This window comes from Coregonus clupeaformis, unplaced genomic scaffold (assembly GCF_020615455.1).
Source record: "Coregonus clupeaformis isolate EN_2021a unplaced genomic scaffold, ASM2061545v1 scaf0037, whole genome shotgun sequence".
In the NCBI taxonomy this organism is placed as follows: Eukaryota; Metazoa; Chordata; class Actinopteri; order Salmoniformes; family Salmonidae; genus Coregonus; species Coregonus clupeaformis.
This window is the reverse complement of record NW_025533492.1, coordinates 530,041-554,114: the sequence shown is the minus strand read 5'-3', so window position 1 is coordinate 554,114 and position 24,074 is coordinate 530,041. Positions and strand designations below refer to the sequence as shown.

The window sequence follows — 24,074 nt, the reverse complement described above, 5'->3', positions numbered from 1 at the left end:
AAAAAAAGTGAACGCTGAACCGTGTTTCATATGCAGCCACAGAGTGGTGGCGCACAGGCTGTTAACTGTGCTTTGATTGACGAACAGCAAGCTTGACAAATGTATAAAAGGTGTTGAATTGACTAAAGTCTATCATATATCCTTATCCATTCATAAATCATACAACGTAGTTATCTGTCCATGGTATCGCATCCGGACACGTAAACTAAAGATGTTGTTTGTATTTTCGATATGAAGTCCACCAGGACTTGCCAGACGTTAATGTGAGTGACTTGTCAGTAGCCTACCGCATTGCTTTCTGTGTAGCAAAGCCCATGTTTAACACCTGCTTCATTTTACATTTTAGTCATTTAGCAGATGCTCTTATCCAGAGCAACTTACAGGAGCAATTAGGGTTAAGTGCCTTGCTCAAGGGCACATCGACAGATTTTTCACCTCTTAACCACTAAGCTACCTGCTTCATTCTTCGAACATACCTGTATTGCAGATAGCTAAGAAAATACCTCTTAAAAGGAAACTTGATGCCTGTGGAAGTCTGCGGACTCCTACAGGATTCTTTGAAGGCCCAGTACATTCAAAATAAAAATGTTTCTTTGTTTTATATCCTGAAGTGAACACCCTCCAAATGCGGGTAGGTATTGTCATTGACTGGTAAGAATTCATCAGCCACGTTGGTGGGGGGTCACATTCGGGGCTCTACAGTTCGAGCATTCCATAAACATAGTCAAAAGTCAAGTATGGGCACATCTGCAAGTTGTGATTTATAGCAAAAATAAATGCTGCAGTAGCTGTTTTCAAAGTATTTCTGCTGTTCTGGTAATTAGGGCTAAAACAAGTCTTGGTCGATAGAGAGTCATCTGTTCTTTCGACCAATTGGTCAACATTTTAGACGTTTATTTTTCCCTATATAGACACACCCTATGTGTGTTTTTTTTATAAAATCAACTATATGTGGGCTACTGAGCTTGTCTGATGTTTTAAGCACACTGTGATTAAATGATTTAAGGCACACAAATGACTCAAGGGGGAGCCAGAGATCTAGATAGGCTAAATAGAAGAAGAGCTGTTCCCTACCCCCCTCTCCCCTCCTCCCGCTGTTCCCTACCCCCCCCCCCTCCTCCCGCTGTTCCCTCCCCCCTCTCCCCCTCCCGCTGTTCCCTACCCCCTCTCCCCTCCTCCCGCTGTTCCCTTCCCCCCTCTCCCTCCTCCCGCTGTTCCTCCCCCCTACCCCCCTCCCGCTGTTCCTTACCCCCCTCCTCCCGCTGTTCCCTACCCCCTCTCCCCCCTCCCGCTGTTCCCTCCCCCCCATCCCCTCCTCCCGCTGTTCCCTCCCCTCCTCCTGCTGTTCCCTTCCCCCCCCCCCCTCCTCCCGCTGTTCCCTACCCCCCTCTCCCCCCTCCCGCTGTTCCCTTCCCCCCTCTCCCCCCTCCCGCTGTTCCCTCCCCCCATCCCCTCCTCCCGCTGCTGCTGGCAGATTCTACCGTTAAGCTCCTGACGTTGCCGGTAGACGTTGCCGGTAATATGCTACACCAGGGGTCGGAAACCTTTTTCCATTTGGAGTGCCAATTTATCGTACCATTTCTACCGATCTGCGTGCCAGTTATTTGATTTTCATATGCACATTTTCATTTAATTTGTCGTATCTCAAAATCATTAAATGTGGTAAATCACAAATCAAAAATTTACTTCTATTGCCATTGCCAACTATCTAAAAATAGCCTACATAAAGCCAACAAATGAAAACATTGCAGCCTGTAGGTAGAAAAATATCCTGATTTAAAAAATAAATATCCTATAAATCACATTGGCTATGCATGGCCTGTCTGCAAGGAACTTGAAACATTGTATCAACTATTAACTTGGTCCAGCCTGAAGCTCCTGCTAGCAAACTTGCAACATTGTTTAAAATATTCAGGGCCCTCAGAGTTTCCCAGCCAGTGAGCTCCGGACAGACACAGCTGTAGACTATTAGTCCACTCAGACCGCTGTGAGTTAGACGGGTGTCTCGTGTGCTATAAAAAAATATACAGTACCAGACAAAAGTTTGGAAACATTTACTCATTCAAGGGTTTTTCATTTGTTTGACATTGTAGAGTAATGGTGAAGACATCACAACTATGAAATAACACACATGATGGAATCATGTAGGAACCAAAAAGTGTTAATCAAATCAAAATATATTTTGGGGCACCGTCGTGAGTTATTTCAGATATTCTTCAAAGAGGGAGGGATTCAAACGTTTTCGGAAGATGGGCAGGGAGTCTGCTGTGCTGACTTTAGGGGGAAGCTTGTTCCACCATTGGGGTGCCAGGACAGGGAAGAGCTTGGACTGGGCTGAGTGGGAGCTGACCTCCCATTGGGGTGCCGGGACAGAGAAGAGCTTGGACTGGGCTGAGTGGGAGCTGACCTCTCATTGGGGTGCCGGGACAGAGAAGAGCTTGGACTGGGCTGAGGGGGAGCTGCCCTCCCATTGGGGTGCCAGGACAGAGAAGAGCTTGGACTGGGCTGAGTGGGAGCTGCCCTCCCATTGGGGTGCCAGGACAGAGAAGAGCTTGGACTGGGCTGAGGGGGAGCTGCCCTCCCATTGGGGTGCCAGGACAGAGAAGAGCTTGGACTGGGCTGAGTGGGAGCTGCCCTCCCATTGGGGTGCCAGGACAGAGAAGAGCTTGGACTGGGCTGAGGGGGAGCTGCCCTCCCATTGGGGTGCCAGGACAGAGAAGAGCTTGGACTGGGCTGAGTGGGAGCTGCCCTCCCATTGGGGTGCCGGGACAGAGAAGAGCTTGGACTGGGCTGAGGGGGAACTGCCCTCCCATTGGGGTGCCAGGACAGAGAAGAGCTTGGACTGGGCTGAGGGGGAGCTGCCCTCCCATTGGGGTGCCAGGACAGAGAAGAGCTTGGACTGGGCTGAGTGGGAGCTGCCCTCCCATTGGGGTGCCGGGACAGAGAAGAGCTTGGACTGGGCTGAGGGGGAACTGCCCTCCCATTGGGGTGCCAGGACAGAGAAGAGCTTGGACTGGGCTGAGGGGGAGCTGCCCTCCCATTGGGGTGCCAGGACAGAGAAGAGCTTGGACTGGGCTGAGTGGGAGCTGCCCTCCCATTGGGGTGCCAGGACAGAGAAGAGCTTGGACTGGGCTGAGGGGGAGCTGCCCTCCCATTGGGGTAGGAGGGCCAAGAGACTGGAGGTTGCGGAACGGAGTGCTCGGGTCGTGATGTACGGTTTGAACATAGCCTGAAGGTAAGGAGGTGCAGTTCCCCTTGCTGCTCCATAGGCAAGCACCAGGGTCTGGAAGATGACGCCAGCTTCGACTGGAAGTCGGTGGAGTGTGCGGAGGAGGGGGGTGACATGGGAGAATTTAGGAAGGTTGAACACAAGGAGGGCTGCAGCATTAAGGTTACCAAGGTGACCTTAAAGGGGCAGCTGAACATTTGTCTCATCTGTGATGTTCTGGTTAAAAGACTCGGGTCATAGTAAACATTGTACCACATTTACTTCTTACTAGTAATACATTTAATGTTTTAGAAACATGACTAAGCATGCTCATCAGTTTTTGTGTGTGTTGTGTAATTATTGACGGAAAACATATTTGGCCTGGTAAATAATCTGCGTGGCAGGTAGATCTTTTAAATCTGGTTAGTTACGCCCTGATCATATTGTGCAACAGCTGATGAAACTAACAGTGTGAAAAAATCTAATCAGTACCAAATAGAGCTTGTTCTGCAAAAACATCTTAACCCGGGGGGGAAGCCATGGGGGGGAAGCCATGTAAGGGGGAAGCCATGGGGGGGAAGCCATGGGGGAAGCCATGGGGGGGAAGCCATGGGGGGGAAGCCATGGCTACTCCGTGGAAAACACTGCCAATATTAGCATTTCTCATGCATACTGTTCAAATCATCTAGAAGTGACTTTGTTCAGCTTCAAAATCAATTTGAGATACTTTCGGATGCTTTTAAGTGGCCTTTTATTGTCCCCAGCACAAGGTGCACCTGTGTAATGATCATGCTGTTTAATCAGCTTCTTGATTTGCCACACCTGTCAGGTGGATGGATTATCTTGGCAAAGGAGAAATGCTCACTAACAGGGATGTGAACAAAATTGGAGAGAAATAAGCTTTTTGTGCATATGGAACATATCTGAGATTTTCTTTTCAGCTCATGAAACATGGGACCAACACGTTACTTTGCGTTTATATTTTTGTTCAGTGTATCTACCTACCCCCTCTACCTACCCCCTCTACCTACCCCTCTACCCACCCCTCTACCCACCCCTCTACCTACCCCTCTACCTACCCCCTCTACCTACCCCTCTACCCACCCCTCTGCCTACCCCCTCTACCTACCCCCCTCTGCCTACCCCTCTACCTACCCCCCTACCTACCCCCTCTACCTACCCCTCTACCTACCCCTCTACCCACCCCCTCTACCCTACCCCCCCTCTACCCACCCCCTTTACCACTCCCCTCTGCCTACCCCCTCTACCTACCCCCTCTACCTACCCCCTCTACCTACCCTCTACCTACCCCCTCACCTACCCCTCTACCCACCCCTCTGCCTACCCCCTCTACCTACCCCCTCTGCCTACCCCCTCTACCTACCCCCTCTACCTACCCCCTCTACCTACCCCTCTACCTACCCCTCTACCCACCCCCTCTACCTACCCCCTCTACCCACCCCCTTTACCTACCCCCTCTGCCTACCCCCCCTCTACCTACCCCCTCTACCTACCCCCTCTACCTACCCCTCTACCCACCCCTCTACCCACCCCTCTGCCTACCCCCTCTACCTACCCCCTCTACCTACCCCTCTACCCACCCCTCTGCCTACCCCCTCTACCTACCCCCTCTGCCTACCCCCCTCTCCTACCCCCCTCTACCTACCCCCTCTACCTACCCCTCTACCTACCCCTCTACCCACCCCTCTACCTACCCCCTCTACCCACCCCCTTTACCTACCCTCTGCCTACCCCCTCTACCTACCCCTCTACCTACCCCCTCTACCTACCCCTCTACCTACCCTCTACCCACCCCCTCTGCCTACCCCCTCTACCTACCCCCTCTACCTACCCCCTCTACCTACCCCTCTACCTACCCCTCTACCCACCCCTCTACCCACCCCCTCTACCTACCCCCTCTACCCACCCCCTCTACCTACCCCCTCTGCCTACCCCCTCTACCTACCCCCTCTACCTACCCCTCTACCCACCCCTCTACCCACCCCTCTACCTACCCCCTCTGCCTACCCCCTACCTACCCCCCTCTACCCACCCCTCTGCCTACCCCTCTACCTACCCCCTCTACCTACCCCTCTACCCACCCCCTCTGCCTACCCCCTCTACCTACCCCCTCTACCTACCCCCTCTACCTACCCTCTACCTACCCCTCTACCCACCCCTCTACCCACCCCTCTACCTACCCCCTCTACCCACCCCCCTCTACCTACCCCCTCTGCCTACCCCCTCTACCTACCCCCTCTACCTACCCCTCTACCTACCCCTCTACCACCCCTCTACCCACCCCTCTGCCTACCCCCTCTACCTACCCCCTCTACCTACCCCCTCTACCTACCCCCTCTACCTACCCCCTCTACCCACCCCTCTACCTACCCCTCTACCCACCCCTCTGCCTACCCCTCTACCTACCCCCTCTACCTACCCCTCTACCCACCCCTCTGCCTACCCCTCTACCTACCCCCTACCTACCCCTCTACCCACCCTCTACCTACCCCCTCTACCTACCCCCTCTGCCTACCCCCTCTACCTACCCCTCTACCCACCCCCCTCTACCTACCCCTCTACCCACCCCTCTACCTACCCCCTCTACCCACCCCCTCTACCCACCCCCCTCTACCTACCCCCTCTGCCTACCCCCTCTACCCACCCCTCTGCCTACCCCCTCTACCTACCCCCTCTACCTACCCCTCTACCCACCCCTCTGCCTACCCCCTCTACCTACCCCCTCTACCCACCCTCTACCCACCCCCTCTACCTACCCCCTCTACCTACCCCCCTCTGCCTACCCCCCTCCACCTACCCCTCCTACCCACCCTCTACCTACCCCCTCTACCTACCCCCTCTACCTACCCCTCTACCTACCCCTCTGCCTACCCCCTCTACCCACCCCTCTGCCTACCCCCTCTACCTACCCCCTCTACCTACCCCCTCTACCCACCCCTCTACCTACCCCTCCTACCCTACCCCTCTGCCTACCCCCTCTACCTACCCCCTCTACCCACCCCTCTACCTACCCCCTCTACCTACCCCCTCTACCTACCCCCTCTACCTACCCCCTCTACCTACCCCCTCTACCTACCCCCTCTACCCACCCCTCTACCTACCCCCTCTACCTACCCCCTCTACCTACCCCCTCTACCTACACCTATCCCATCCTCACAAGCTCTGGTCTGATGCAGCCGTTTTTACCTCCGTCGACTCTAAACTGGAGCAGACTGAGAGACCCTTGACCTCTGGCCGGATAAAGCAGTCAGCCGGTCAGAGTGAGGACTGTAACGGTGGTATTAAAACGCTTCCTGGTTTTTTTTTTATGGCCCAGTTGACTCATAGCAGCATTCCAGCCAAGGTTAATGTTTGATTGGGGAGGGAGGGAGGGAGGGATGGAGAGCCAAAGACGGTCATTCTCTGAAGAGCTATCCTTCTATCATCTCTTCTTCCTCCTATCCTCTCCTCCTATCCTCTCCTCTCCACTCTCCGTAGTCCGCTACTATCTCTGACACTGGACTCTGGAGGACACTGGGGAGGGATGAAGGGATGCTGAGCCAAAATCATTCTCTAAAGACCTGTCCTCCTCTGTTCACTCCCTAATGCTCTTCCTCTGTCCTCTCCTCCCAGTGGCCTGTTTCAGCCACATCAGAATATAGCTAGGCTATCAGGAATACCAAGGCATTTAGCACTTCTCAACATGGCATCCTGAATGTAGATTCAGATTCTCTGTCTGTCTGTGGACTTCAGCTCTGTGTGTGTTTCTCAGAGGAGTTTGGAATAATCAGAAGACTCATTTCAGTTTCCCTGCAACAATGGACAATAAAGTAATCATCTTTCTCTTCATGAATCTGATTATTGTGTGGGATCATTTCTCCTGTCCAATGTGGACTTCTTCAACTTCATAGATAAATCATTAGTCCAGTCCTGAATCCTTCGGGCCTCTGAAGATGTGCTGTGTGTGTTTCTAGAGAGGGCTGATATAGAGATTTTTGAGGATGATGGGTGGATGTGAAATGAAGCTCAGGTTATTTAAATCCGCCAGATTGAAGCAGAGCAGTCATGACTCATCAACGCTTTCCAAGGGAATTAATTCTAATTTCTTCTTGATTATGTTGCTGTCCCAGTTTCTGTGGTGCCTACTATCTGCAGCATGGACTGAGACAGGAGAGAGTGAGTTATGGGCCCCCCGAGTTATGGGCCCCCGAGTTATGGGCCCCCGAGTTATGGGCCCCGAGTTCTACCTGCCTGGCTGTAAGATGCTGTGAGATGTTTAGACTAAACAGGGCAGGGAGACTCCTCTGCTCTGTGGTAGGACTAGAAGGGTGTTGGTGTTGGTCTGTTTAGCCCCATATAGATAGATATATGGGTAGTAAGTAGGTAGAAACAATGTGTACCTCTGTGACTCCCACAACACCTTATATAAGAAAACACAGACCCATACAATATAGACTATAGCTCCACACCCCATTAAAACACACCGATCCCTATGAACCTAGCTCCACACCCCATTAAACACACCCATCCCTATGAACCTAGCTCCACACCCCATTAAACACACCAATCCCTTTGAACCTAGCTCCACACCCCATTAAACACACCAATCCCTTTGAACCCAGCTCCACACCCCATTAAACACACCAATCCCTGTGAACCTAGCTCCACACCCCATTAAACACACCAATCCCTGTGAACCTAGCTCCACACCCCATTAAACACACCAATCCCTGTGAACCCAGCTCCACACCCCATTAAACACACCAATCCCTGTGAACCCAGCTCCACACCCCATTAAACACACCAATCCCTGTGAACCTAGCTCCACACCCCATTAAACACACCGAAACCTTTGAACCCAGCTCCACACCCCATTAAACACACCAATCCCTGTGAACCTAGCTCCACACCCCATTAAACACACCCATCCCTTTGAACCCAGCTCCACACCCCATTAAACACACCAATCCCTGTGAACCTAGCTCCACACCCCATTAAACACACCGAAACCTTTGAACCCAGCTCCACACCCCATTAAACACACCAATCCCTGTGAACCAGTGGACTTTCAAGTAAAAGTAAGGAGGTGTTATTCCCCTACATTCTAGTCCCCTACATTCTAGTCCCCTACATTCTAGTCCCCTACATTCTAGTCCCCTACATTCTAGTCCCCCTACAATCTATTCCCCTACATTCTAGTCCCCTACATTCTAGTCCCCTACATTCTAGTCCCCTACATTCTAGTCCCCTACATTCTAGTCCCCTACATTCTAGTCCCCTACATTCTAGTCCCCTACATTCTAGTCCCCTACATTCTAGTCCCCCTACAATCTATTCCCCTACATTCTAGTCCCCCTACAATCTATTCCCCCTACATTCTATTCCCCCTACATTCTCTTCCCCCTACATTCTCTTCCCCTATATTCTATTCCCCCTACATTCTATTCCCCTACATTCTAGTTCCCCTACATTCTATTCCCCTACATTCTAGTTCCCCTACATTCTAGTTCCCCTACATTCTATTCCCCTACATTCTAGTTCCCCTACATTCTATTCCCCCTACATTCTATTCCCCTATATTCTATTCCCCCTACATTCTATTCCCCTACATTCTATTCCCCTACATTCTAGTTCCCCTACATTCTAGTTCCCCTACATTCTATTCCCCTACATTCTAGTTCCCCTACATTCTATTCCCCCTACATTCTATTCCCCCTATATTCTATTCCCCCTACATTCTATTCCCCTACATTCTATTCCCCTACATTCTAGTTCCCCTACATTCTATTCCCCTACATTCTAGTTCCCCTACATTCTATTCCCCTACATTCTATTCCCCTACATTCTAGTTCCCCTACATTCTAGTCCCCCTACATTCTATTCCCCCTACATTCTATTCCCCCTACATTCTATTCCCCCTACATTCTATTCCCCTACATTCTAGTTCCCCTACATTCTATTCCCCTACATTCTAGTTCCCCTACATTCTATTCCCCTACATTCTAGTTCCCCTACATTCTATTCCCCCTACATTCTATTCCCCCTACATTCTATTCCCCCTACATTCTATTCCCCTACATTCTAGTTCCCCTACATTCTATTCCCCCTACATTCTATTCCCCCTACATTCTATTCCCCTACATTCTATTCCCCCTACATTCTATTCCCCTACATTCTATTCCCCCTACATTCTAGTTCCCCTACATTCTAGTCCCCCTACATTCTATTCCCCCTACATTCTATTCCCCCTACATTCTATTCCCCTACATTCTATTCCCCTACATTCTATTCCCCTACATTCTATTCTCCCTACATTCTAGTTCCCCTACATTCTATTCCCCCTACATTCTATTCCCCTACATTCTAGTCCCCCTACATTCTATTCCCCTACATTCTAGTCCCCCTACATTCTATTCCCCTACATTCTATTCCCCTACATTCTATTCCCCCTACATTCTAGTCCCCCTACATTCTATTCTCCCTACATTCTATTCCCCTACATTCTATTCTCCTACATTCTATTGCCCTATATTCTATTCCCCCTACATTCTCTTCCCCTACATTCTAGTCCCCCTACATTCTAGTCCCCCTACATTCTATTCCCCTACATTCTATTCCCCTATATTCTATTCCCCCTACATTCTCTCCCCCTACATTCTATTCCCCCTACATTCTATTCCCCTACATTCTAGTTCCCCTACATTCTATTCCCCCTACATTCTATTCCCCTACATTCTAGTTCCCCTACATTCTAGTCCCCCTACATTCTATTCCCCCTACATTCTATTCCCCCTACATTCTATTCCCCTACATTCTATTCCCCCTACATTCTATTCCCCCTACATTCTATTCTCCCTACATTCTAGTTCCCCTACATTCTATTCCCCTACATTCTATTCCCCTACATTCTAGTCCCCCTACATTCTATTCCCCTACATTCTAGTCCCCCTACATTCTATTCCCCTACATTCTATTCCCCTACATTCTATTCCCCCTACATTCTAGTCCCCCTACATTCTATTCTCCCTACATTCTATTCCCCTACATTCTATTCTCCTACATTCTAGTCCCCCTACATTCTAGTCCCCCTACATTCTATTCCCCTACATTCTATTCCCCTACATTCTATTCCCCTATATTCTATTCCCCCTACATTCTCTTCCCCTACATTCTAGTCCCCCTACATTCTAGTCCCCCTACATTCTATTCCCCTACATTCTATTCCCCTATATTCTATTCCCCCTACATTCTCTTCCCCTACATTCTAGTCCCCCTACATTCTAGTCCCCCTACATTCTCTTCCCCTACATTCTATTCCCCTACATTCTAGTCCCCTACATTCTAGTCCCCTACATTCTATTCCCCCTACATTCTAGTCCCCTACATTCTATTCCCCTACATTCTATTCCCCCTACATTCTCTTCCCCTATATTCTATTCCCCTACATTCTATTCCCCCTACATTCTAGTCCCCCTACATTCTATTCCCCCTACATTCTATTCCCCTACATTCTAGTCCCCTACATTCTAGTCCCCTACATTCTATTCCCCTACATTATATTCCCCTACATTCTCTTCCCTATATTCTATTCCCCTACATTCTATTCCCCCTACATTATATTCCCCCTACATTCTAGTCCCCCTACATTCTATTCCCCCTACATTCTATTCCCCCTACATTCTCTTCCCCTATATTCTATTCCCCTACATTCTATTCCCCCTACATTCTAGTCCCCCTACATTCTATTCCCCCTACATTCTATTCCCTACATTCTAGTCCCCTACATTCTAGTCCCCTACATTCTAGTCCCCTACATTCTATTCCCCTACATTCTAGTCCCCCTACATTCTATTCCCCCTACATTCTATTCCCCCTACATTCTATTCCCTACATTCTATTCCCCTACATTCTATTCCCCTACATTCTAGTCCCCTACATTCTATTCCCCTACATTCTATTCCCCTACATTCTAGTCCCCCTACATTCTAGTCCCCTACATTCTATTCCCCCTACATTCTAGTCCCCCTACATTCTATTCCCCCTACATTCTCTTCCCCTATATTCTATTCCCCTACATTCTATTCCCCTACATTCTATTCCCCTACATTCTATTCCCTACATTCTAGTCCCCCTACATTCTAGTCCCCTACATTCTATTCCCCTACATTCTAGTCCCCCTACATTCTATTCCCCTACATTCTCTTCCCCTATATTCTGTTCCCTACATTCTATTCCCCTACATTCTATTCCCTACATTCTATTCCCCTACATTCTATTCCCCTACATTCTAGTCCCCTACATTCTATTCCCCTACATTCTATTCCCCTACATTCTATTCCCCTACATTCTATTCCCCTACATTCTATTCCCACATTCTAGTCCCCTATATTCTATTCCCCCTACATTCTATTCCCCTACATTCTATTCCCCCTACATTCTATTCCCCTACATTCTATTCCCCCTACATTCTATTCCCCTACATTCTATTCCCCTACATTCTATTCCCCTACATTCTATTCCCCTACATTCTATTCCCCTACATTCTAGTCCCCTACATTCTATTCCCCTACATTCTATTCCCCTACATTCTATTCCCCTACATTCTATTCCCCTACATTCTAGTCCCCTATATTCTATTCCCCCTACATTCTATTCCCCTACATTCTATTCCCCTACATTCTATTCCCCTACATTCTATTCCCCTACATTCTATTCCCCTACATTCTAGTCCCCCTACAATCTATTCCCCTACATTCTAGTCCCCCTACAATCTATTCCCCCTACATTCTATTCCCCCTACATTCTCTTCCCCCTACATTCTCTTCCCCTATATTCTATTCCCCCTACATTCTATTCCCCTACATTCTAGTTCCCCTACATTCTATTCCCCTACATTCTAGTTCCCCTACATTCTAGTTCCCCTACATTCTATTCCCCTACATTCTAGTTCCCCTACATTCTATTCCCCCTACATTCTATTCCCCCTATATTCTATTCCCCCTACATTCTATTCCCCTACATTCTATTCCCCTACATTCTAGTTCCCCTACATTCTAGTTCCCCTACATTCTATTCCCCTACATTCTAGTTCCCCTACATTCTATTCCCCTACATTCTATTCCCCTATATTCTATTCCCCCTACATTCTATTCCCCTACATTCTATTCCCCTACATTCTAGTTCCCCTACATTCTATTCCCCTACATTCTAGTTCCCCTACATTCTATTCCCCCTACATTCTATTCCCCTACATTCTAGTTCCCCTACATTCTAGTCCCCCTACATTCTATTCCCCCTACATTCTATTCCCCCTACATTCTATTCCCCTACATTCTATTCCCCTACATTCTAGTTCCCCTACATTCTATTCCCCTACATTCTAGTTCCCCTACATTCTATTCCCCTACATTCTAGTTCCCCTACATTCTATTCCCCTACATTCTATTCCCCCTACATTCTATTCCCCCACATTCTATTCCCCTACATTCTAGTTCCCCTACATTCTATTCCCCCTACATTCTATTCCCCCTACATTCTATTCCCCTACATTCTATTCCCCCTACATTCTATTCCCCTACATTCTATTCCCCTACATTCTAGTTCCCCTACATTCTAGTCCCCCTACATTCTATTCCCCTACATTCTATTCCCCTACATTCTATTCCCCTACATTCTATTCCCCCTACATTCTATTCCCCCTACATTCTATTCTCCCTACATTCTAGTTCCCCTACATTCTATTCCCCCTACATTCTATTCCCCTACATTCTAGTCCCCCTACATTCTATTCCCCTACATTCTAGTCCCCCTACATTCTATTCCCCTACATTCTATTCCCCTACATTCTATTCCCCTACATTCTAGTCCCCCTACATTCTATTCCCCCTACATTCTATTCCCCCACATTCTATTCTCCTACATTCTATTGCCCTATATTCTATTCCCCTACATTCTCTTCCCCTACATTCTAGTCCCCCTACATTCTAGTCCCCCTACATTCTATTCCCCTACATTCTATTCCCCTATATTCTATTCCCCCTACATTCTCTCCCCCTACATTCTATTCCCCCTACATTCTATTCCCCTACATTCTAGTCCCCCTACATTCTATTCCCCTACATTCTAGTCCCCTACATTCTAGTCCCCTACATTCTAGTCCCCCTACATTCTATTCCCCTACATTCTATTCCCCTACATTCTATTCCCCTACATTCTATTCCCCCTACATTCTATTCCCCCTACATTCTATTCTCCCTACATTCTAGTTCCCCTACATTCTATTCCCCCTACATTCTAGTCCCCTACATTCTAGTCCCCTACATTCTATTCCCCTACATTCTAGTCCCCCTACATTCTATTCCCCTACATTCTATTCCCCCTACATTCTATTCCCCCTACATTCTAGTCCCCTACATTCTATTCTCCCTACATTCTATTCCCCTACATTCTATTCTCCTACATTCTAGTCCCCTACATTCTAGTCCCCCTACATTCTATTCCCCTACATTCTATTCCCCTACATTCTATTCCCCTACATTCTATTCCCCTACATTCTATTCCCCTACATTCTAGTCCCCCTACATTCTAGTCCCCCTACATTCTATTCCCCTACATTCTATTCCCTATATTCTATTCCCCTACATTCTATTCCCCTACATTCTAGTCCCCCTACATTCTAGTCCCCCTACATTCTCTTCCCCCTACATTCTATTCCCCTACATTCTAGTCCCCTACATTCTAGTCCCCTACATTCTATTCCCCCTACATTCTAGTCCCCCTACATTCTATTCCCCCTACATTCTATTCCCCCTACATTCTCTTCCCCTATATTCTATTCCCCCTACATTCTATTCCCCTACATTCTAGTCCCCCTACATTCTATTCCCCCTACATTCTATTCCCCTACATTCTAGTCCCCTACATTCTAGTCCCCTACATTCTATTCCCCCTACATTATATTCCCCCTACATTCTCTTCCCCTATATTCTATTCCCCTACATTCTATTCCCCCTACATTATATTCCCCCTACATTCTAGTCCCCCTACATTCTATTCCCCCTACATTCTATTCCCCCTACATTCTCTTCCCCTATATTCTATTCCCCTACATTCTATTCCCCCTACATTCTAGTCCCCCTACATTCTATTCCCCCTACATTCTATTCCCCTACATTCTAGTCCCCTACATTCTAGTCCCCTACATTCTAGTCCCCTACATTCTATTCCCCCTACATTCTAGTCCCCCTACATTCTATTCCCCCTACATTCTATTCCCCCTACATTCTATTCCCCTACATTCTATTCCCCTACATTCTATTCCCCTACATTCTAGTCCCCTATATTCTATTCCCCCTACATTCTATTCCCCTACATTCTAGTCCCCTACATTCTAGTCCCCTACATTCTATTCCCCCTACATTCTAGTCCCCCTACATTCTATTCCCCCTACATTCTCTTCCCCTATATTCTATTCCCCTACATTCTATTCCCCTACATTCTATTCCCCTACATTCTATTCCCCTACATTCTATTCCCCTACATTCTAGTCCCCTACATTCTATTCCCCCTACATTCTAGTCCCCCTACATTCTATTCCCCCTACATTCTCTTCCCCTATATTCTATTCCCCTACATTCTATTCCCCTACATTCTATTCCCTACATTCTATTCCCTACATTCTATTCCCCTACATTCTAGTCCCCTACATTCTATTCCCCTACATTCTATTCCCCTACATTCTATTCCCTACATTCTATTCCCACATTCTAGTCCCCTATATTCTATTCCCCCTACATTCTATTCCCCTACATTCTATTCCCCCTACATTCTATTCCCCTACATTCTATTCCCCTACATTCTATTCCCCTACATTCTATTCCCCTACATTCTATTCCCCTACATTCTATTCCCCTACATTCTATTCCCCTACATTCTAGTCCCCTACATTCTATTCCCCTACATTCTATTCCCCTACATTCTATTCCCCTACATTCTATTCCCCTACATTCTAGTCCCCTATATTCTATTCCCCCTACATTCTATTCCCCTACATTCTATTCCCCTACATTCTATTCCCCTACATTCTATTCCCCTACATTCTATTCCCCTACATTCTATTCCCCTACATTCTATTCCCCTACATTCTAGTCCCCCTACATTCTATTCCCCTACATTCTCTTCCCCTATATTCTATTCCCCTACATTCTATTCCCCTACATTCTATTCCCCTACATTCTAGTCCCCTACATTCTAGTCCCCTACATTCTATTCCCCCTACATTCTAGTCCCCCTACATTCTATTCCCCTACATTCTATTCCCCCTACATTCTATTCCCCTACATTCTATTCCCCCTACATTCTATTCCCCCTACATTCTAGTCCCCCTACATTCTATTCCCCCTACATTCTCTTCCCCTACATTCTATTCCCTACATTTATTCCCCACATTCTATTCCCCCTACATTCTATTCCCCTACATTCTATTCCCCCTACATTCTATTCCCCTACATTCTATTCCCCTACATTCTATTCCCCCTACATTCTATTCCCCCACATTCTATTCCCCTACATTCTCTTCCCCTACATTCTATTCCCCCTACATTATATTCCCCCCACATTCTATTCCCCCTACATTCTATTCCCCTACATTCTATTCCCCTATATTGTGCTGTAGAGAAGATAATTTATCCCAAAAAAAGACGAATGACTTTAGCCTATCTGGATTCTAAACTAGATTATCTTGGACTCAGAAAAACAGCCAAATGAATGCAGGTAATTGACATACAAATGATGCTGCTTAAATAGTTTGTCAGCTGAATGTATGGGTGTTGATAGTGATGTTGTTTACCCTCTCAGAGAGCCTTCATACAGGGACAGGGACAAGGACAGGAGAATGTATTGGTGATCATAGTGTTGTAGGCTTGGGCGGTATCCAGATTGTCATACCTTCATACCAACTTTGTACCATACCGGGATATTCGGTAATACCGGCACTGAACACAAGGGGTGCTGTATTTAAATGTTTTTAATGTTTTTAAACCCCGCTGATACTCTGTAATCCGAAGGTTAGCAATGCTGACAAGTACATGTAAAATCCCATAGAGAATGCTAACTAAATGCTAACGAGTGCATTGTGAACATTTATACAGTTTCTGATCTAAAGTATACAATTATACAAGTAACTCAAAAATGTTACTCCCAGTTTGCTGCACGCACAAAACAAATATTAGCAAGCAAGGCTCTTGATCCAGGAGTGGATTCTCTGCTGTTACCAAGCGAATGCTTGATTTTGGAAGAAGTGAACCACTTAGCTAGATAGCTAACTAGCCACTAAATTAGCAAACCAAATGCACAACTGCAGAGCATTTAGCACATTTTAGACAGTTAACTTAATAGTTATAAGATATCTAGCTGGCAAACATTTAGTTGTGAATTCCATCCTGTGATTAGATCACCTGGTGCATGCTGCACAACAGTGAGTGACTCCCAAGGCTCCGGTCTCATCGTTGTGTGCTTGTAAACAAACACCATGTGACTGGGGACTAAATCAAATCAAGCTTTATTTATACAGCACATTTCAGACATGGAATGCAACACAATGTGCTTTACAGAAGAAGAAAAAAAACTAATAAAAAACAATAAATAAAAGCTGAAATATTTACTACACTACAAACAAATAATGACTCAAACTGAACAACCAAAAAGCACCCTGAGGAAAAGCAAAGCAAAAATATGTTTTAAGATCTCTTTTAAAATTTCAGCCCCCCTCAGGTTCTCTGGCAGGCTATTCCAGAGGCTGGGGGCATAGTAACTAAAGGCTGCCTCTCCATGCCTCTTGGTCCTGGGTTTGGGATAGTTAAAAGGCCAGTGCCAGAGGACCTGAGGGACCTACTGGGTACATAACTTAAAAGCATGTCTGACATGTATTGAGGTGCACAATCGTCGAACAATCTTTAAATTAATTCTAAAACAGTGCAGTGACCTTAAAACCGGTGTAATGTGTGCTCTCTGTCTGGACTTGGTCAGTACCCCTGCTGCAGCATTCTGGGTGTTTTTGCAGACCAGACAGGAGAGCATTACAGTAGGCTGCTTGTAATAAAGCATGGATGAGTCTCTCTGTATCAGCCTGAGGGAGTCTCTCTGTATCAGCCTGAGAGAGTCTCTCTGTATCAGCCTGAGGGAGTCTCTCTGTATCAGCCTGAGGGAGTCTCTCTGTATCAGCCTGAGGGAGAAACGGCCGCACCTTGGCAATATTCCTCAGGGGGTAAAAAGCTGTTTTGGTCACATTCCTGATGTGTGATTCGAAATTTAGTTCAGAATCTAAAATAACACCTGGGTTTTTTACCTGGTGTTTTATCTCTATTGCCTGTGAATTATAATGTGCGGCTAGATTCTCTCTCTGTGCTTTGGCTCCAACAATAAGTACCTCGTCTTGTCTTTTAAATACATTTTAAACTAAAAAAATTATTTAGCTGTTTGAATACCAATTTCTCCAGAAGTTTGCTTAAGAATGGAAGGTTGGAGATTGGCCGGAAATGGCTAAGAGCTGAAGAATCCAGATGACTTTTCTCCAGAAGGGGTTTCACTATAGATGACTTTTCTCCAGAAGGGGTTTCACTATAGATGACTTTTCTTCAGAAGGGGTTTCACTATAGATGACTTTTCTTCAGAAGGGGTTTCACTATAGATAACTTTTCTCCAGAAGGGGTTTCACTATATATGACTTTTCTTCAGAAGGGGTTTCACCATAGATGACTTTTCTTCAGAAGGGGTTTCACTATAGATAACTTTTCTCCAGAAGGGGTTTCACTATAGATGACTTTTCTTCAGAAGGGGTTTCACTATAGATGACTTTTCTTCAGAAGGGGTTTCACTATAGATAACTTTTCTCCAGAAGGGGTTTCACTATAGATGACTTTTCTTCAGAAGGGGTTTCACCATAGATGACTTTTCTTCAGAAGGGGTTTCACTATAGATAACTTTTCTCCAGAAGGGGTTTCACTATAGATGACTTTTCTTCAGAAGGGGTTTCACCATAGATGACTTTTCTTCAGAAGGGGTTTCACTATAGATGACTTTTCTTCAGAAGGGGTTTCACTATAGATGACTTTTCTTCAGAAGGGGTTTCACCATAGATGACTTTTCTCCAGAAGGGGTTTCACCATAGATGACTTTTCTCCAGAAGGGGTTTCACCATAGATGACTTTTCTCCAGAAGGGGTTTCACCATAGATGACTTTTCTCCAGAAGGGGTTTCACTATAGATGACTTTTCTTCAGAAGGGGTTTCACCATAGCAGTGTTTAGTGCAGTGGGGAAAGTGCCTGTAAACAGGGAGTGATTAACAATAGCTTGCACTTCTTCAGATATGCAATTAACTGTTTTGAAGAAGATGGTGGGGATAGGATCAAGAGAAGGCAGGTAGAAGGCTTAAGTTGTGATATCACTTTCCTGAGCGTGTCTGTGTCAACCAGGGAAAATAAATCCATAGTGCCTTTGCGTGGTAGGCTAGGGCACATATCATCAAACTTCTCATCAGGTCTTGCTTGACTGATACCCAGCCTAATGTTGGTTATCTTATCTCTGAAATATGCCGCAAACTCATCATATTTACAGTGGGGAGGAAAAGTATTTAGTCAGCCACCAATTGTCCAAGTTATCCCACTTAAAAAGATGAGAGAGGCCTGTAATTTTCATCATAGGTACACGTCAACTATGACAGACAAAATGAGAAAAAAAATCCAGAAAATCACATTGTAGGATTTTTTTTACATTTATTTGCAAATTATGGTGGAAAATAAGTATTTGGTCAATAACAAAAGTTTCTCAATACTTTGTTATATACCCTTTGTTGGCAATGACACAGGTCAAACGTTTTCTGTAAGTCTTCACAAGGTTTTCACACACTGTTGCTGGTATTTTGGCCCATTCCTCCATGCAGATCTCCTCTAGAGCAGTGATGTTTTGGGGCTGTCGTTGGGCAACACAGACTTTCAACTCCCTCCAAAGATTTTCTATGGGGTTGAGATCTGGAGACTGGCTAGGCCACTCCAGGACCTTGAAATGCTTCTTACGAAGCCACTCCTTCGTTGCCCGGGCGGTGTGTTTGGGATCATTGTCATGCTGAAAGACCCAGCCACGTTTCATCTTCAATGCCCTTGCTGATGGAAGGAGGTTTTCACTCAAAATCTCACGATACATGGCCCCATTCATTCTTTCCTTTACACGGATCAGTCGTCCTTGTCCCTTTGCAGAAAAACAGCCCCAAAGCATGATGTTTCCACCCCCATGCTTCACAGTAGGTATGGTGTTCTTTGGATGCAACTCAGCATTCTTTGTCCTCCAAACACGGTGAGTTGAGTTTTTTAACCAAAAAGTTATATTTTGGTTTCATCTGACCATATGACATTCTCCCAATCCTCTTCTGGATCATCCAAATGCACTCTAGCAAACTTCAGACGGGCCTGGACATGTACTGGCTTAAGCAGGGGGACACGTCTGGCACTGCAGGATTTGAGTCCCTGGCGGCGTAGTGTGTTACTGATGGTAGGCTTTGTTACTTTGGTCCCAGCTCTCTGCAGGTCATTCACTAGGTCCCCCGTGTGGTTCTGGGATTTTTGCTCACCGTTCTTGTGATCATTTTGACCCCACGGGGTGAGATCTTGCGTGGAGCCCCAGATCGAGGGAGATTATCAGTGGTCTTGTATGTCTTCCATTTCCTAATAATTGCTCCCACAGTTGATTTCTTCAAACCAAGCTGCTTACCTATTGCAGATTCAGTCTTCCCAGCCTGGTGCAGGTCTACAATTTTGTTTCTGGTGTCCTTTGACAGCTCTTTAGTCTTGGCCATAGTGGAGTTTGGAGTGTGACTGTTTGAGGTTGTGGACAGGTGTCTTTTATACTGATAACAAGTTCAAACAGGTGCCATTAATACAGGTAACGAGTGGAGGACAGAGGAGCCTCTTAAAGAAGAAGTTACAGGTCTGTGAGAGCCAGAAATCTTGCTTGTTTGTAGGTGACCAAATACTTATTTTCCACCATAATTTGCAAATAAATTCATAAAAAATCCTACAATGTGATTTTCTGGAGAAAAAAATTCTCAATTTGTCTGTCATAGTTGACGTGTACCTATGATGAAAATTACAGGCCTCTCATCTTTTTAAGTGGGAGAACTTGCACAATTGGTGGCTGACTAAATACTTTTTTTCCCCACTGTAGATGTCGAGGAAAGTTCACATATGTTTGCGGGGGTAGGATTTATCAGGCCATCCAATAGTCGAGAAGAGCACTCTCAAATTATTCTGATTTAATAGTGATGAAGTTAGAAAAATTAGCCCGTCTGGCATTTCTAAATGTCTTGTGATACAGTACCAGTCAAATATTTGGACAAACCTACTCATTCCAGGGTTTTTCTTTATTTTTACTATTTTCTACATTGTAGATTAATAGCGAAGACATCAAAACTATGAAATAACACATACAGTGAGGGAAAAAAGTATTTGATCCCCTGCTGATTTTGTACGTTTGCCCACTGACAAAGACATGATCAGTCTATAATTCTAATGGTAGGTTTATTTGAACAGTGAGAGACAGAATAACAACAAAAAATCCAGAAAAAAGCATGTCAAAAATGTTATAAATTGATTAGCATTTTAATGAGGGAAATAAGTATTTGACCCCTTTGCAAAACATGACTTAGTACTTGGTGGCAAAACCCTTGTTGGCAATCACAGAGGTCAGACCCTTCTTGTAGTTGGCCAAAAGGTTTGCACACATCTCAGGAGGGATTTTGTCCCACTCCTCTTTGCAGATCTTCTCCAAGTCATTAAGGTTTCGAGGCTGACGTTTGGCAACTCGAACCTTCAGCTCCCTCCACAGATTTTCTATGGGATTAAGGTCTGGAGACTGGCTAGGCCACTCCAGGACCTTAATGTGCTTCTTCTTGAGCCACTCCTTTGTTGCCTTGGCCGTGTGTTTTGGGTCATTGTCATGCTGGAATACCCATCCACAACCCATTTTCAATGCCCTGGCTGAGGGAAGGAGGTTCTCACCCAAGATTTGACGGTACATGGCCCCGTCCATCGTCCCTTTGATGCGGTGAAGTTGTCCTGTCCCCTTAGCAGAAAAACACCCCCAAAGCATAATGTTTCCACCTCCATGTTTGACGGTGGGGATGGTGATCTTGGGGTCATAGGCAGCATTCCTCCTCCTCCAAACACGGCGAGTTGAGTTGATGCCAAAGAGCTCGATTTTGGTCTCATCTGACCACAACACTTTCACCCAGTTCTCCTCTGAATCATTCAGATGTTCATTGGCAAACTTCAGACAGCCCTGTATATGTGCTTTCTTGAGCAGGGGGACCTTGCGGGCGCTGCAGGATTTCAGTCATTCACGGCGTAGTGTGTTACCAATTGTTTACTTGCTGACTATGGTCCCGGCTGCCTTGAGATCATTGACAAGATCCTCCCGCGTAGTTCTGGGCTGATTCCTCACCGTTCTCATGATCATTGCAACTCCACGAGGTGAGATCTTGCATGGAGCCCCAGGCCGAGGGAGACTGACAGTTATTTTGTGTTTCTTCCATTTGCGAATAATCGCACCAACTGTTGTCACCTTATCACCAAGCTGCTTGGCGATGGTCTTATAATAATAATAATAATAATAATAATAATAATAATAATATGCCATTTAGCAGACGCTTTTATCCAAAGCGACTTACAGTCGTGCGTGCATACATTTTTGTGTATGGGTGGTCCCGGGGATCGAACCCACTACCTTGGCGTTACAAGCGCCGTGCTCTACCAGGTCTTGTAGCCCATTCCTACTAAAGGACACCAATAAGAAGAAGAGACCTGCTTGGGCCAAGAAACACGAGCAATGGACATTAGACCGGTGGAAATTTGTCCTTTTGGTCTGGAGTCCAAATTTGAGATTTTTGGTTCCAACCACTGTTTCTTTGTGAGACGCGGTGTGGGTGAACGGATGATCTTCGCATGTGTATTTCCCACCGTAAAGCATGGAGGGGAAGGTATTATGGTGTGGGGGTGCTTTTTGCTGGTGACGCTGTCTGTGATTTATTTATAATTCAAGGCACACTTAACCAGCATGGCTACCACAGCATTCCTGTCGTTGCAATGTTTCTTCAGGTACTCGTTCAGGGCAAAGAGTCGGCTGAAACGTTCCGAACCACTTCGGTAGTACGGGAGGGGGCCAGAGATAATTATTATCTTCCCTGTGCTAGCGAGGGTGTTTAAAAAAATGTTGTAGTCCTCCCTCAGTTCCTCAGATCGGTGAAAACAAAGGTTTTTAAAACCTACGTGAGTGACGATGGTGTCAATATTGGAGTAGTTGGCCAGAACCGTGGGCAGGAGGAAGTTGGTCGGTCCACAGATCGTAGGCAGGCAAAAATCTCTCACCATCGAACTGCCCACGATGAAAACCTCTCACCATCGAGCTGCCCACGATGATGGAATCCGATGGGGAAGTGAGTTGCTGAACTGCCGTGGGGGAGGGAGCCACTGGTTTACACCCAGGATCCGTGCTGACTCATGGGGCTGGTAGGTCCGTCTCAAGCGGGGAAAAGCTGTTTGACAGCTGGATATGATCTTCTCAGATAGATGAAGGGTGGCCAGACTGCCTCCCCGATCTCCTACGCCTTGCGAGTGTCCAGTCTCCCATGGGCCGCGGAGTTGAGCTTAACATCTGTCCGTTGTATTGGGACAGATCAACGTCGCCCGACTCATCGACAGCTTTGCTATAGTAGTCATTTAACACTGAGATTGGGTTTGCCTGGGTTACAGCAAGGTCGCGGGACTTAGAAAGCAGGTTATCCTTTTCTCACAGCCGAGCTAACAGCCGGAGGATCTCTTCCCTGAGCTGCTTGACGGTGGTGCATTTAGGGCAGACAAAGCCCTGTCCATTTTCCAGTTCCACCTTATCTTTTTCATGTGATTGTGTGGAATCATCTCACACCTGAACCGTTTGTGCCCAGCCGTGGATAAAAATGCTGGTGGGCTAGCACTGCTAGTGTTAGCCTGCTCCGTTTTCATGATGGCTAGCAGCTAACTGGCCGTAAAGGCTGAACGCGTCACGTAATCCGTAGCAATACAAACTTTAGCTATGATTTAAAACAATTGAATTAAAACGTTTTTCATAAAACCAACAAACCGAGTATAGACAGTACACTGTTCTGTTGCTTGCTTTGACTACCGTAAGCTTCATAATAATCTGACAGGTGAAATGAAGAACACAATGTTCTTTTATCTCCTAACGTATTGCAGGTATTTACTTAAAAAGTAGCTACAAATATTCAAATGTGTTAAAAAACTTCAAATAAATAGTTTCAACGGTATTGACAGTATTGAAAAACCATCCCGTGGCTATTTCCAAATACCCCTATATACGGTATATACACGGCATACCGCCCAAGCCTAGTGTGTTGATAGTGTGTGTATTTGTGATGCGTCTCCCCAGGCCCAGATAGCGTTCCTGCAGGGCGAGAGGAACGGCCAGGAGAACCTGAAGAAGGATCTGGTGAGGAGGATTAAGATGCTGGAGTACGCCCTCAGACAGGACAGGTACGTTACAGCACCTGACATCACACAGCATGTGTACTGTGCATCATCACATGACCCTATGACCTTTCACATTCATTCACCACACTGATATTGACAGAGGGCCTGACAGCCAAAGACGTCTCTACGTCACATCTTCAAATGACCATGGAACTTAACACAGCAGAAAATCTACAATGACAGATGACAGGGTGACAAAGAGAGATGTGTACAGCGGAAGGATGGATCTGTTCTATATGGTGTCTGATTTAATGATGGCTGACCTTTCCTAGAACGGTTTCTGTCAGTCTTACCT

The 24,074-nt window shown here is 46.3% G+C and overlaps 1 protein-coding gene across 2 annotated transcripts in view; it reads left to right on the top strand.

Moving 5' to 3' along the window:
- The window catches only part of LOC121555770 (striatin), a 91,678-nt gene that overhangs the window by 14,776 nt on the left and 52,828 nt on the right, over window positions 1-24,074 (top strand). For both annotated transcript variants that reach the window (XM_041869604.2, XM_041869602.2), the window contains exon 2: window positions 23,679-23,782. In XM_041869604.2, coding sequence (XP_041725538.2) covers window positions 23,679-23,782 — 104 coding nt within the window. The remainder of the gene's footprint in view (window positions 1-23,678; window positions 23,783-24,074) is intronic.